Here is a 13,338-nt window from a genome sequence, read left to right on the forward strand (position 1 = left end):
TTTTACCTTTCTCACCCTGGACAGTTCCGGCACTTTCCATCTCCCATGCAGCCCAGTTCCACTCCATGCCTAATCACCTACACCTGTCATGCTCTAATTAAGCCCGGACTCAGTTCACCTGCCATCCTCCCTACTTAAGCTCCCTTCAGTCTGCTCTCCCCTGCCTGATCGTCTTCACTCATACCTCGTCCAGCCCGTGCTTTCTACGTCTTCCTGCCAGTGCTTCCTTCGCCTGCCCGCCTGCCGGTAACTCTCTCTGCTGTGCTGCTAGCTCTTACTGAACTCTGTCTCTCTGCTGTACTGCCGGCTCTTCCTCAACCCAAGCACTCCAAGACCTCTCTCTGCTGTGCTGCCGGCTCTTACTGAACTCTAGTGATGGTGAGATGAAGGCTCATGAGGCATTGAACCACTTGAGCCAACTGGTTCGAGAAAGGGTTCATTTCTTGGAGCTTCATGTGCACATGAAACCACCTACTGGCCAGGTGTATAATCACAGCCAGCTGTATCTTAACACGTGTGATGCATTGATTTTTTTGTTTATTATGGCTCTTGGGAATAACTTCACAAAAGGTGTAGGACGAAATCATTTGTCTACATAAATTGTGTATACACATAGGCTATGTTTATAATAAAATATTGTTTGAATGTATTCTCTGTGTGTAATTATTCCCAAAATAGTAGTGTCATGTGATATGGCATGGTGTGTAATAATGAGACCTCTCAACTTTGATCAAAAGTTAAGAGTGAGATTATGCTAATTTTGGGGAGGGGGGGGGGGTTAAGGTCAACAATTTCCCCTCAGCAGCAACACTGAAGCACACAGAGGTTCACGCTGCGTCTTTACGCATGATTCAGCTGCTGATGTCTCCCTCCTTTCAGCTCAATGCACTTCTAGACTGTTACAGTTTATAACATTCTCATCACCTTTCACAGCGACATGTTTCTCAGTCAGTCGCCGCGCTGACCAGAACAATTTCTATTGCTCTCGTCAGTGCGGTGGGCGGATTTTACCCCCGTTGGTGCGCTAAAGGGAACAGGGGTACTGACAGGTCTGAAATGAAGCCTCTGATGTTACAAGTTCTTTAAAATTACCCTTAAAAGTGCGCACCTGAATTAAAGCGCGAGGCAGTGATTCTATATTGTTAAAAACGAAACAGCATTAAACACAGCTAGTAACTCTCCTATTGGCTTTAACTGGCACACGTTGTTACCGATGTGAGGGAACTAAACGTAGTGATTCACGTTTTGAATGGTGAACGGTGATAAAAGCACCTGTTCCGAGGGAAAGGGGGGGGGGGGGAGGAGCCAGCGCTGAGGCACAGAAATACGGTGCATGTAGTTAAAAAATGCAGAATTAATAAAAACGAAACTTATAAACAGACCAAGTGGCGTTTTAAACTGCATCTGGTTAGCAGAACTGTTCTATGATCCAGGTGCAGCCTTGACTGGTTCTGAATGAACCGGTCATCTGGCAAACTCTGAGCCACTTCCCGAAGCAGTCACGTGGTAAAGCCGGGCAGCGAGGCTTCGGCCGTCATCGTTTTCGGCTCCTCCCCTAAATGAAGCAGCCTCGATACGCGCTTTACGGAAACGCCCCCTCCATTACTCGACACACGCCTCGAAGCCTCGGCACATCACGTAACATCACTACTGAACTCTCTCTCTGCTGAGCTGCCGGCTCTTCCTCAACCCAAGCACTCCAAGAACTCTCTGCAGCGCTGCTGGTTCTGCTGCAACTCCAGCGCTCCAAGAACTCTCTCTGCAGTGTTGCTGGTTCTGCTGGTACTTCAGCGCTCCAAGATCTCTCTCTGCATACCTCTCAACCTTTGACGACAGTTGAGAGTGAGATTGTAGTCCGACGGGGGTGGGGGGGGGGGGGGGGGGTTGGTCGATTCAAGACGGTCACTATTTTAAACGGACTATCTTACTTTCTTACTTCACATCATTCGATAAAGAAGGAAAGTAATGGCGACAGTTTGCTTTCAGAAATTATTAGGCAATTTGAATTATTTCAAACTAATAAAACATGATGACTTACCATGTAATTCGCACGCAACACGTACCGTAGAAGTGTTTCACTTTGGATGAGGGAAACTTGTTTGCGCGGCGGCGGTCCTTGCAGCTGTGTTCCCTCTACTACTGGACGTCCGGAAACCATTGTACCGCAAATTGGTTCCGCCATGACGCGAAGCGTCCGTATGCGTGTGTTTCAAGAGTGAGATTTTGATTGTAAGATTGAGATTTTCAAAGTAATGCGTGTGAGCGTGTGCAATTGATGAAATGCGTGTGTCACATGGTCAATGCGTGAGAGTTGAGAGCTATGCTCTCTGTCATGCTGCTGGCTCTTCCTCTACCCCAGCGCCCTCATCGTCCCCCTTGGAGGTGTAACGCCAGTTCAGGACGTGACAGCCTGCACTAGTTCGGAACGTGATAGACTGCATTTCCCATGATGCAATGTGATCAAAATGGCCACCAACTCCCATCATGCAACACGGCCCAAAATGGCCGCCGGCATTACAAAAGGACAGAAAGATAACGTTACTATGGGGAAGGTATTTATTCCGACCGCACAAGCGTTCTTTCTTCTTCTTGGCACTCCACCAGTACGGGAAGGCACGCAGCTGTTTCACTCCATGGGTTTCAACCCCCACACGCTACGTGCTTGATAATTCTTTGCTGGACCGAAGATTACTGAAGCAACTCCATCCCTGTACTGCTGATACAGGAGGTCGACTTAAAAATACTTTTGAATTCCCTTTGATCAAAGACTGTGAGCCGTTTTATCTCCCGGTGATCGAAAGAGGACCACGCTTTTGTTTTGGCCGAACAAAGCGTCTGAACGCCCAGAGGACGAGAAAGGCAAAGGGACTTCCCCTCCTGTTTCCCCGCTGTCCGACACTTGCGTCCGCCAAAGCGCATTCAGGACGCCCCAGACTTGGAGCGCTTTAGGACTTCCCTGAAGACAACACAAGTAAACGGGATTTTCTCCTTTTTATTTCTGTTTTCACCCATAGGGTGGTAATATTTTAGTGCCTGGGCAAAAGTAGGAACTTAGCTAATTCTTGTTTACTCCAAGATGGAGTGTTTTAATTGCTGAATATTTTGTGTTTGTATGTGCATGCATTTTGAAAGTGATTTTGGCTGTGTTGATTTGTGCTTTATAAGTGGCTCTGCCGAGAGCGGATTTTTCCATCTTTTTCTGTCCCCCTTTTTGCTTTCTCCTGTCCTCTTATCAACGAGTTCAATCTTTTTGTAAAAACTCAGTTCGCGGCTTCAGCCAAGCCGCTCCTTCTCTGAGCGAGGTACTACCCCACATCAGTGTAAGCGTGGTTACGTCATTAAGACCTCCCCTTACGCATCACGCAAGGTGATGCATAAGGGTCACGTGTCATTATAGTCACCATCTTGGAAGGGTGTAAAATAGAGAGTCCAGTGGGATTCTCAAAGCTGTTTTGTCTGTCAATTACTGTAACAGGGAATTGCCTTTGGTTCAATAAAAGCAACAACTTGTGGAATAGTAATTGTTTGTCCATCCGTTTGTTTTTTTCCGCTTATCCGGGATTGGGTCGCGGGGCCCAATCCGGTTTAGATTTAGATTTACTCAGTTTAGATTTACTTATCTAAACTGAGTAAATCACGGAAATCTCATGAAAAATAACAACCCTGACTCAGCACATTAAAATAATGAAATGTTTTTTTTAAATAAGATATCTCTCCTCAAAGATTTGGTTAGTTAATGATTTGATTTGTGATAAGCAGATTGATTTATTTTGTTTCACAGAAATTTGGTGGCAGAAAAATTAGTATAAAGAGGCAACTCCTTCTAATTATTGAAATTTTCATATTTCACGAAAAATTGGGCGACGAAGAAGAGTTACAACTATCTTTCAGTCTAATTTATTGATTAATCCCAGACCAATTAATAGCTTCAATTCATTTGAATATTTAACCCTTAGTTTTTCTCATCCAATTTGTAAAGCACTGACATCACTTCTGTTTGTTTTTTATTGTCCACCATGCCCTTACTTTAAATTTTCAGACCACATCTCCGACTTATTTGATTGATGTGTTAAATAATGGTTTTCGTGGGGGTTTTAAAGATTCATGCACTGAAAACGATAGCTCAAATGTGGCCTTTAAGGCTATTATAGGTTCAATTGGATTCTCTTTAAAAAAATACACAGATCTACCAATTTATTTGTGGGAATGTTTGTCATACTTATAACAGGAAAAGTAACTTTAGTCGGATGAATTTCTGTCTTTTGTACATAAAATTCTGTGGGTTTTTTCATACTTTCCAAATTGAACAACACACACATCAGCATTTTTATCTGTATCGTCCTCAGTTCTTCTATTGGATAAAATGAGGCCTGCTTTGATGCCACACCCTTATCTGCTGCTGCTGTTGCTCTTGGCGGGGAAATCTGTCCTGCTACAGGAAAACATCAAGCCCAATTTTATCCTGATGATGCTAGATGATCTTGGAATTGGAGATGTGGGCTGTTATGGTAATGCAACACTAAGGTAAAAACACCATAACTTGTAAGTAGATTGCTCTGGTACCATGTCAGGGTTAAGATTTTTCTGTAATGGGAGACATTTGAGCCTTTGTTTCAGACCCTGAGTCAATTCTTCCATCCTCTATGCCTGCTTTTTCCTGCTCATGTCTTCCTCCAGCAGCATTTGACGAGAGACAGGGTACACCTGCAGTCCATCACAGGGCAACATAGCAATTTAAACAGAGACATTAAGCAAAATGTAATTTTTTGGACAGTTGGAGGAAACTAGAGAACCCAGAGAGAACCCACGCATGTCCATGTTCTGCAATGCAGTCCATCAGCATGCTGTCTAATGCCCCTTTTCCAGTAGTACTAACTAAAGGCGGATTGCTTTGGTACGTGTCGCATTTTCCATAGAACCATTACAATTGTACCTTCAACACTGGGGTTCCAACCTCTGCGAGACGACTTGGAAGCGTCTCTTCAGAAAGCTGCCTGTCTCTTATTGGCTAAGGGGTGGAGTCACTGTTTGTGTAACAATAGTGACTCCAGAACTAGAATCAGTCCCACCATATTTAAAAACAGAACAGTTGCAGCAGATACCTAATAAATTAAAAGATGCTGAATTGAGATGGAAGCTGAGAGGGAGAGAGGCCCCTACTTGGCCACCGCGGTGTGGGATTCCTGAATGACGGTAAGTGTTTATTTTACTATAAAATGATCTGTTATGTTACTGGTCATCATCAACGGTGAGCGAATGTTAGTGTGAGCAAAAGGCATGACAAGGCATGTTTATTTATATAGCACTTTTCAGTAACAAGACTATTCAAAGTGCTGTACACGAACAGAAAAACATTGCAGAGAAAGGGAAAAACAAAGGAATAAGCTAAGTAAATTCTTGACTAGACTTTTTTCATACATTAACAAACAAACAGAAAGACTTAATTGTTTCTATTAATAATAAGGAATAAGCTACCGTTAAGTATATTCTTGGGATCTCTGATTTAAAGAAATTTTGTCCAAAATTTCTGAAGCAACAACTAGAATAACTTCTTTCGTTTCGTTGTGTCACTGAAACAAGCTTCATCATTAAAAACTCAAAGCTTAATTTTTCTTTTTCATACATTTCTCAAAGCTACAACTCAAGGTCTCTGATCCGACCTTTTCTAAACCACAGTTAAAATTGGAGAATTGTTTCTATTCATCATAAAGTTTCCCTGAAACGAGCTTCATCACTAAAAATTCTAAGCTTAATTGTTTCTATTTATAAAAGGTACAGCTTGAGGTCTCTGATTTGACCTTTCTGACACTACAACTAAAACAGAAAGCAGCACAGTAAGGGAAAAAGCACAGTAGAGGTGTGTGTGTGTGTGTGTGTGTGTGTGTGTGTGTGTGTGTGTGTGTGTGTGTGTGTGTGTGTGTGTGTGTGTGTCAAACTAGATTAGTTTCATTAAATCTTTTATCATTACTGGTATATCTTTCCAAAATCTGTCTAAAAGGCCCAATGTGGCAACCACACTACACGAAGGAGTGACAGGAATGTTCATTTAATTTACTCTCAGAATCCCAGTATGAGTTTCAATTGAATACTATATAATTAAATCAGAGCTAGTCACTAAATGATTCAATAACTATTGGTGATCACGTAACTATTTTAGGATATTATTAAAACAAAATTAAACCAAACAATTTGAGGAAAATTCTGAGTGGAAACTGAGAATGGTCAGATTCTTTTTCTGATTTTAAAGATTTTAACTTATCAATATTAGAGATGCACAGATATGAAAATTTGGCCTGAAATATTGATATTCGATAATTTTACTGTATATTTATTTTTCCCTGGTGGATTTCATGCATTTATTCTTGTATGAATTGCAGTTTACCCTTTTTTACTATAGGCAATGCTTTTTTAAATGTAAAATGAATGTTCTTTATGCAGTTCAGAAAGCATGTTTATTGGAATATTTAAATTTAAGAGTAGATCTCTTTAAATAGTTAAACAAAATTATCCATCCATCCATCCATCCATCCATCTTCTTCCGCTTATCCGGGATTGGGTCGCGGGGGTAGCAGCTTCAGTAGGGAGGCCCAGACGTCCCTCTCCCCAGCCACTTGGGCCAGCTCCTCCGGGGGAATCCCAAGGCGTTCCCAGGCCAGCCGAGAAACATAGTCCCTCCAGCGTGTCCTGGGTCTTCCCCTGGGCCTCCTCCTGGTGGGACGTGCCCGGAACACCTCACCAGGGAGGCATCCTAACCAGATGCCCGAGCCACCTCAACTGGCTCCTCTCGACGTGAAGGAGCAGCGGGTCTACTCTGAGTCCTTCCCGGATGCCTGAGCTCCTCACCCTATCTCTAAGGGAGAGCCCAGACACACTACGGAGAAAATTCATTTTGGCCGCTTGTATCCGGGATCTTGTTCTTTTGGTCACGAGCTTTGGGTCGTAGATGATGTCATAGATGAGGGTAGGAACGTAGATTGACCGGTAAATTGAGAGCTTCGCCTTTTGGCTCAGCTCTCTCTTCACCACAATGGATAGGTACAGCGCCCGCTTCACAACAGACGCCGCAACAATCGGCCTGTCGATCTCCCGCTCCATCTTCCCCTCATTCGTGAACAAGACCCCAAGATACTTTAACTCCTCCACTAGGGGCAGCACATCCTCCCCAATCCAGAGGAGGCACTCTACCCTTTTTTCAAGACCATGGTCTCAGATTTGGAGGCATCGATTCTCATCCCGGCCGCTTCACACTCGGCTGCAAACCACTCCAGTGAGAGCTGTAGATCACGCCCTGATGAAGCCAATAGGACCACGTCATTTGCGAATAGCAGAGACACAATCCTAAGGCCACCAAAACGGATCCCCTCAACACCTTGGCTGCGCCTAGAAATTCTGTTCATAAAAGTTATGAACAGAATCAGTGACAAAGGGCAACTTTGGCAGAGTCCAAGTCTCACCGGAAACGAGTCTGACTTACTGCCGGCAATGTGGACCAGACACCGGTCATACCTGACAGCCCTTATTAAAGTGATTCCTCTGTAGTTGGAACACACCCTCCGGTCCCTCTTTTTGAATAGGGGGACCACCACCCCAGTTTGCCAATCCAGGGGAACTGCCCCCGATGTCCACGCGATGCTGCAGAGCCGCGTTAACCAACACAGCTCAGACTAGCCGCCTCAACAATAGAGGCGCGGAACATGGTCTACTCAGACTCTATAAGCCTGTTTACACTACACTTTTTTAACCGAGCCGAGACCAGTCTGAGCTTGGACCAGTTAACTAAGCCAAGACGACCGTTTACACACCACACTATCCCGGTTCCTTTGTTGCTCCTCGCCTCCTAGTGATTGAAGGCGGAAGCAGCAAAACAAAACGGCTGCGCCCGTAACATTCAGGATGTTATGGTTAGACAGAGTCGGCTTTTGGGACGTGGATAAGACAAACGAACATCTAATAAGGATTTACAGAGGCAGGAAACAACAACAGACACTGAGATTCATCACACTGCTAAGCAGAATCATCTCTGGAAACCGTGTGGCACGGTAAGGAAGCTAGTATTATTCTGAAATTTGTCTGAATGGAGTGTGAATCGGGACGTGCAGCCAGACACGGCGGAAAAAACGCGGACAGTCAGCTGACTGTAAGGGGATGACGCGGTCTGCTCATGCGCTCTTTATAACCGGTCCAGTTATGTTTAGCGCGGTCTGGTTCAGTCTGCTGACCATTTACACACAAGAGTTATCTCGGTTACCGAGCTCGGACTGGTCTCGGCTCGATTTAAAAAAGTGTAGTGTGAATGGGCCTAATGTCCCCCGCCTCCCTCAGGACGTGTTCAAAGCTCTTCCGGAGGTGGGAGTTAAAGCTCCATCTAATGGGGGACTCTGCCAGACGTTCCCAGCAAACCCTCACAATACGTTTGGGCCTGCCAGGTCTGACCGGCTTCCTCCCCCACCATCGGAGCCAACTCACCACCAGGTAGTGGTCGGTGGAGAGCTCCGCCCCTCTCTTCACCCGAGTGTCCAAGACATGCGGCCGCAGGTCAGATGAAACGACAGCAAAGTCAATCATCGAACTCCGGCCTAGGGTGTCCTGGTGCCAAGAGCACATGTGGACACCCTTACGCTTGAACATGGTGTTCGTGATGGACAATCCGTGATGAGCACAGAAGTCCAACAACAGAACACCACTCGAGTTTAGATCAGGTGGGCCATTCCTCCCAACCACGCCTCTCCAGGTCTCACTGTCATTGCCCACATGAGCGTTGAAGTCCCCCAGCAAAACGAGGGACTCCCCAGGAGAGGCACTCTCCAGTATCCCCTCCAAGGAATACAAAAAGGGTGGGTAATCTGACCTGATGTTTGGCGCATAAGCACAAACAACAGTCAGAACCCGTCCCCCCACACGTATGCGGAGGGAAGAAACCCTCTCGTTCACCGGGGTGAACCCCAACATGCAGGCACCGAGATGAGGGGCAACATGTATGCCCAACTCCATAGTGGAAGAATGTCCAGCACCTCTCGAGGAGACTGGTTCCAGAGCCAGAGCCATGCGTTGAGATGAGCCCGACTATCTCTAGTCAGAACCTCTCAACCTCGCGCACTAGCTCCGGCTCCTTGCCCACCAGCGAGGTGACATTCCACGTCCCAAGAGCCAGCTTCTGCACTGAGGATCGGAAGGCCAATGTCCCCGCCCTCTACTGCCACCCATTATACAATGCACCCGACCCCTTTGGCCCCTGCGACAGGTGGTGAGCCCATTGGAACGGGAACTCTTCGGGCTGAGCCCGGCCGGGCTCCATGGGCAAAAGCCCGGCCACCAGGCGCTCGCCAATGTGCCCCACCTCCAGGCCTGGCTCCAGAGTGGGGCCCCGGTGACCCACGTCCGGGCGAGGGAACAAAATATCAATTGTTCGTATTTATCATAAGGGGGTTTTGGGCTGCTCTTTGTCTGGTCCCTCACCTAGGACCTGTCTGCCTTGGGTGACCCTACTAGGGGCATAAAGCCCCTGGCAGCATAGCTCCTAGGATCATTGGGACACTAAAACCCCTTCACCACGGTAAGGTGGCAGCCCATGGAGGGGTAAACAAATTTATGAAAAACAAAATTTGATAGCTGCACCACTATATTGTATCTGATCATACAGTGATAATGGGTTTAGTTAAAAAGAAAACCCAGCCTCAATGATCACACTATTAGCAGGGCTCTCAACTCTGTAACACACATTTCCCTGACCACACACACCACACATGGCATTTCTCACACAAAAAAAAAATAAGGGCTGCGGAAAATACGTTCACAGAACTTTTCAATCAGAGCTCAGTTTAAACCTGCCTTCTGCGGAGCTGTTTCAGCTTCTGTCACAGCTTCTGGCCATCAGTAATTCCTGCTGGAGTTTGCGTTAACAGCAGCAGGAAGAGCGATCAGAGTTATAAATAATCTTGGTCTTAACTTTATTTAGTGGTTATTTGTACTGTTATGTCCACCAGGCCCATTTGGTGGGGTAACATTAATGGAGACCACACAAGGATTTTATGATTCAATGAAATTGGAATTTATTAAATTATATTAAAGAAATAAAACTTGGAAGAATTAATAACTGAAATGAGAAACCAAAATAGATTAATACAAAACCTTTAACCAACTAGAAATGTCAAAACAAACCTAACAACAACCCAATCACAAGATACAAACCAAACGGGTTCTGAGGAGGGAGAGGGAAAGAAGCTTCCTTCTTTGCTGCAGCACGGCCACTTTTCAAGCCGCAGAGAACCAATCAAGGAAAAACACAACACCTGCAGAAGGCCTGTCTCCAGGAAAAAGGCAGGGACCCACTGCAGCCGTAACAGTACATTTAGCGTCTGTTTCATTTGATCCATTCATACTGGTTTATCTAGAAACAAAAATATTTTACAAGGATAAAGCAGCTGGAATGGACTCAGGAAGGTGGCGTTTTTGTTGCAACTGACCTAATTTTCGTCTGAAATCTGGAAATAACCATGGAGTCGTTTATTTGTTAAATGTTGTGAATGGAGTTTAAATGGACGTGATTCTCCTCTTAATAGGCAGTTGTGTGTTTTTATCTGTTGTGTGTTTTTAATCTGTTGATAAGTGTTGATAAAGTCTGAATAAAGGAAACTTTTTTACCAGTCTGTATGAATTAATTGAATTTGATTTTGTAAATTGCCTTGAGAAGACATATGTTGTGAATTGGCGCTATATAAATACAGTTTGATTGAATTGAATTGATTTTAGTCTTGAGGAATGGGAAAAAAATCCCAGTGTCAAGACAGCTGTCATCTGATTGTACTGAAGGAGCATTTTTTTCATCCCTGGTAGTGTATGGCAGGAATAATCTGTTTTGGTTTGTGAATAAGTGGGAACATTTAGGGAACATGGGATATCCTCCTCATACAGAGTTCAGACCTGAACTCAACTCATTTCATGATCTTTTGGATGCTCTGCAGAAGGGCATATAAAACAGTCTGAATCTCCCATAACCAATGTCCTGTAGCCAAGGTAAATGTGTGCTGTAATTAAATCTAAAGGTGTCCCAACAAAATACTGGACAATTAAATTTTCAGAGCATTTTTTTTCACTACATTCAAAAACAATCGCTTGTTTCAAGTATCCATAAATACCAAATTTTGTAAGGCTGTTGAATTTGACTTGTCGTTATCGATCATGTGATTCACAGGACCACCAATATTGACCGGTTAGCGCAGGAAGGGGTGAAGCTGACTCACCACATTGCTGCTGCAAGCCTTTGCACTCCGAGCCGAGCAGCATTCCTCACAGGACGGTACCCAATAAGATCAGGCTAGTTCCCCAGAAACACCAAGAGAAGACATATATGAAACATGTGACATTGAACAAATCTCCATTAGCCAAACACAATTATTTGTTTTCTAAATGATTTAACACTTTATTCAGTTATTCTGGGAAGACAGATAGAGTTGTTAATTGAGATAATCGTGAAATGGGCCTTTTGTTTTGACACTAACTTCGTGACCTCCAACTTTCCCATTCAGAATTCCCGCTCCATGGGAAGTGCTCAGTGTATTTCCAGCTGTCATTCATTCATCCATCTGCTATGCTCACTTAATCTAGGTATTGTTGTACCAATCTCCAGCATACACCCTGGACAGATTACAAGTCCAACACAGTTTTCCCTTGGAAAATCCAACTTCCAAGCACAAGGACAGCCAACCCTAACTATGGTTCTGAGCATACCTTTGCTGCCCTGGAGCACACAAGTGTGTGTTAACACCATGATAAGGGAACATGCATCAGCAGTGACCTTTGAAAAGTCACTGCTACTTCTGGTTAGTACAGGGAGGATTACATGGCCATTTACAAACAATTTGAACCCTACCACTCTACAGATATTATTAGATTATTTACAAGTAGAAAGCATTTAAGACAGTTTCTAATCATCCTGGGCGTGGACGTCTAATTAAATTAAGCCCATGGCTAGACTAAAGCTCGTAGAAATGGCAAAAACTTCAATCTAGCTAGGTCTTCTGCTTCTATTGCAGTTCTTGAACTTCCCTGTATAATTTTATCTAGAGCCAAGGGTTAGGTCATCTTTTTGACAGCTGAAACTTGGCCAGAGATTGGTCAAGAAATCATTGCTCACAACTCAGCAGCAAATCTACAAAATAATAGAGAAAACAATTGTGGCAATGGCCTAAGGGGGAGTGGTGGCCTAGTGGTTAGAGCAGTGCACTTGCGCTCTGAGAAGGTTGCAAGTACCTTGTTCGATCCCCACAACCTGCCCTCTGGGTCCCTAAGCAAGACCCTTAACCCCATATTGCTTACCTTGGAGCCGCACAGTGGCAGTCCACTGCTCCCCAAGGGGATGGGTTAAGATGCACAAATGAATTTCTCCATTGTGAGTTCAAAGATGTTCAATTATTATTATTAGTCAAACGCAAGACCTCCAGCTGATTGAAAGCCTAATAGAGCTGTAAATAAACAAATGTCTGCAAAACACATAAAAATTAAGCAACATTGAAAATAAAATGGGTTCTTCAAAAATAATATTTCAGAGTGATGATCAAAACACAACTTTACTACTGATTGATTACTGCTCAAGGCATTTCTGGGAGCCGGTGAATGATTGAGATTTCAATTTTAAACCACAGAAATGGGATCCGCTCCGAATGATAAACTAGACGAAAAACATCCCCCCATCACATTATTCACAAATATTTAAAACAAAATAAAATGCATACATGATCCTAATAGTTTTCATTTAAAATATCTTGATAGCTGTAGCTGTGAAATGACAAACAATTAGCTTTATTACGCCATGACTTCTGCCAAAGTAAATAGCTGGATTTTATAAGTTTGAGGGAAAAAAAACATAGCTGTCCTCTATTAGCCAGCTGGCCAAAGGACTGTTTTTTTTAGCTCTTTGAAACTGCAGCTTAAAAGTTTAAAAACCAGCTTATACTTCAGGACGTCTTTGTTTAGTTTTTAGTGTTTAACAGATATCACAGATTATTATATGGATAAAAGCACACATTCTCCAGATAGATTTTTAATTTAATTTAATTCAGTAATACTAAAAGATTACTTTCATAATTAACAAAATATGAACCAATATACAACAAGTAAAGAAAATGAACCCACAAAAACACAATTGATTGATTTCACTTAAAAACAAAATAAGGAATAATATTTTCTCCTCTGTTTTCCACTCCAACAGGATTAGTTGGTCATTTAAGACCAGGGGTCTTTTTATTCAATGCAGCATCCGGAGGTCTACCTACTCATGAAGTTACCTTTGCTAAAATTGCTAAGCAACAGGGCTACAAGACCGCTCTTATAGGTATGCAA

The 13,338-nt window shown here is 43.7% G+C and overlaps 1 protein-coding gene across 1 annotated transcript in view; it reads left to right on the plus strand.

Annotated features, from left to right (window-relative positions):
- The window catches only part of sts (steroid sulfatase (microsomal), isozyme S), a gene marked incomplete in the record, with an annotated part of 49,679 nt that overhangs the window by 6,556 nt on the left and 29,785 nt on the right, over positions 1 to 13,338 (plus strand). Inside the window, 3 exon segments of the mRNA XM_036128217.1 lie at positions 4,347 to 4,524; positions 11,192 to 11,313; positions 13,208 to 13,330. Coding sequence (XP_035984110.1) covers positions 4,364 to 4,524; positions 11,192 to 11,313; positions 13,208 to 13,330 — 406 coding nt within the window.

The sequence above is a fragment of the Fundulus heteroclitus genome, chromosome 24 (assembly GCF_011125445.2).
Source record: "Fundulus heteroclitus isolate FHET01 chromosome 24, MU-UCD_Fhet_4.1, whole genome shotgun sequence".
Lineage (NCBI taxonomy): Eukaryota > Metazoa > Chordata > Actinopteri > Cyprinodontiformes > Fundulidae > Fundulus > Fundulus heteroclitus.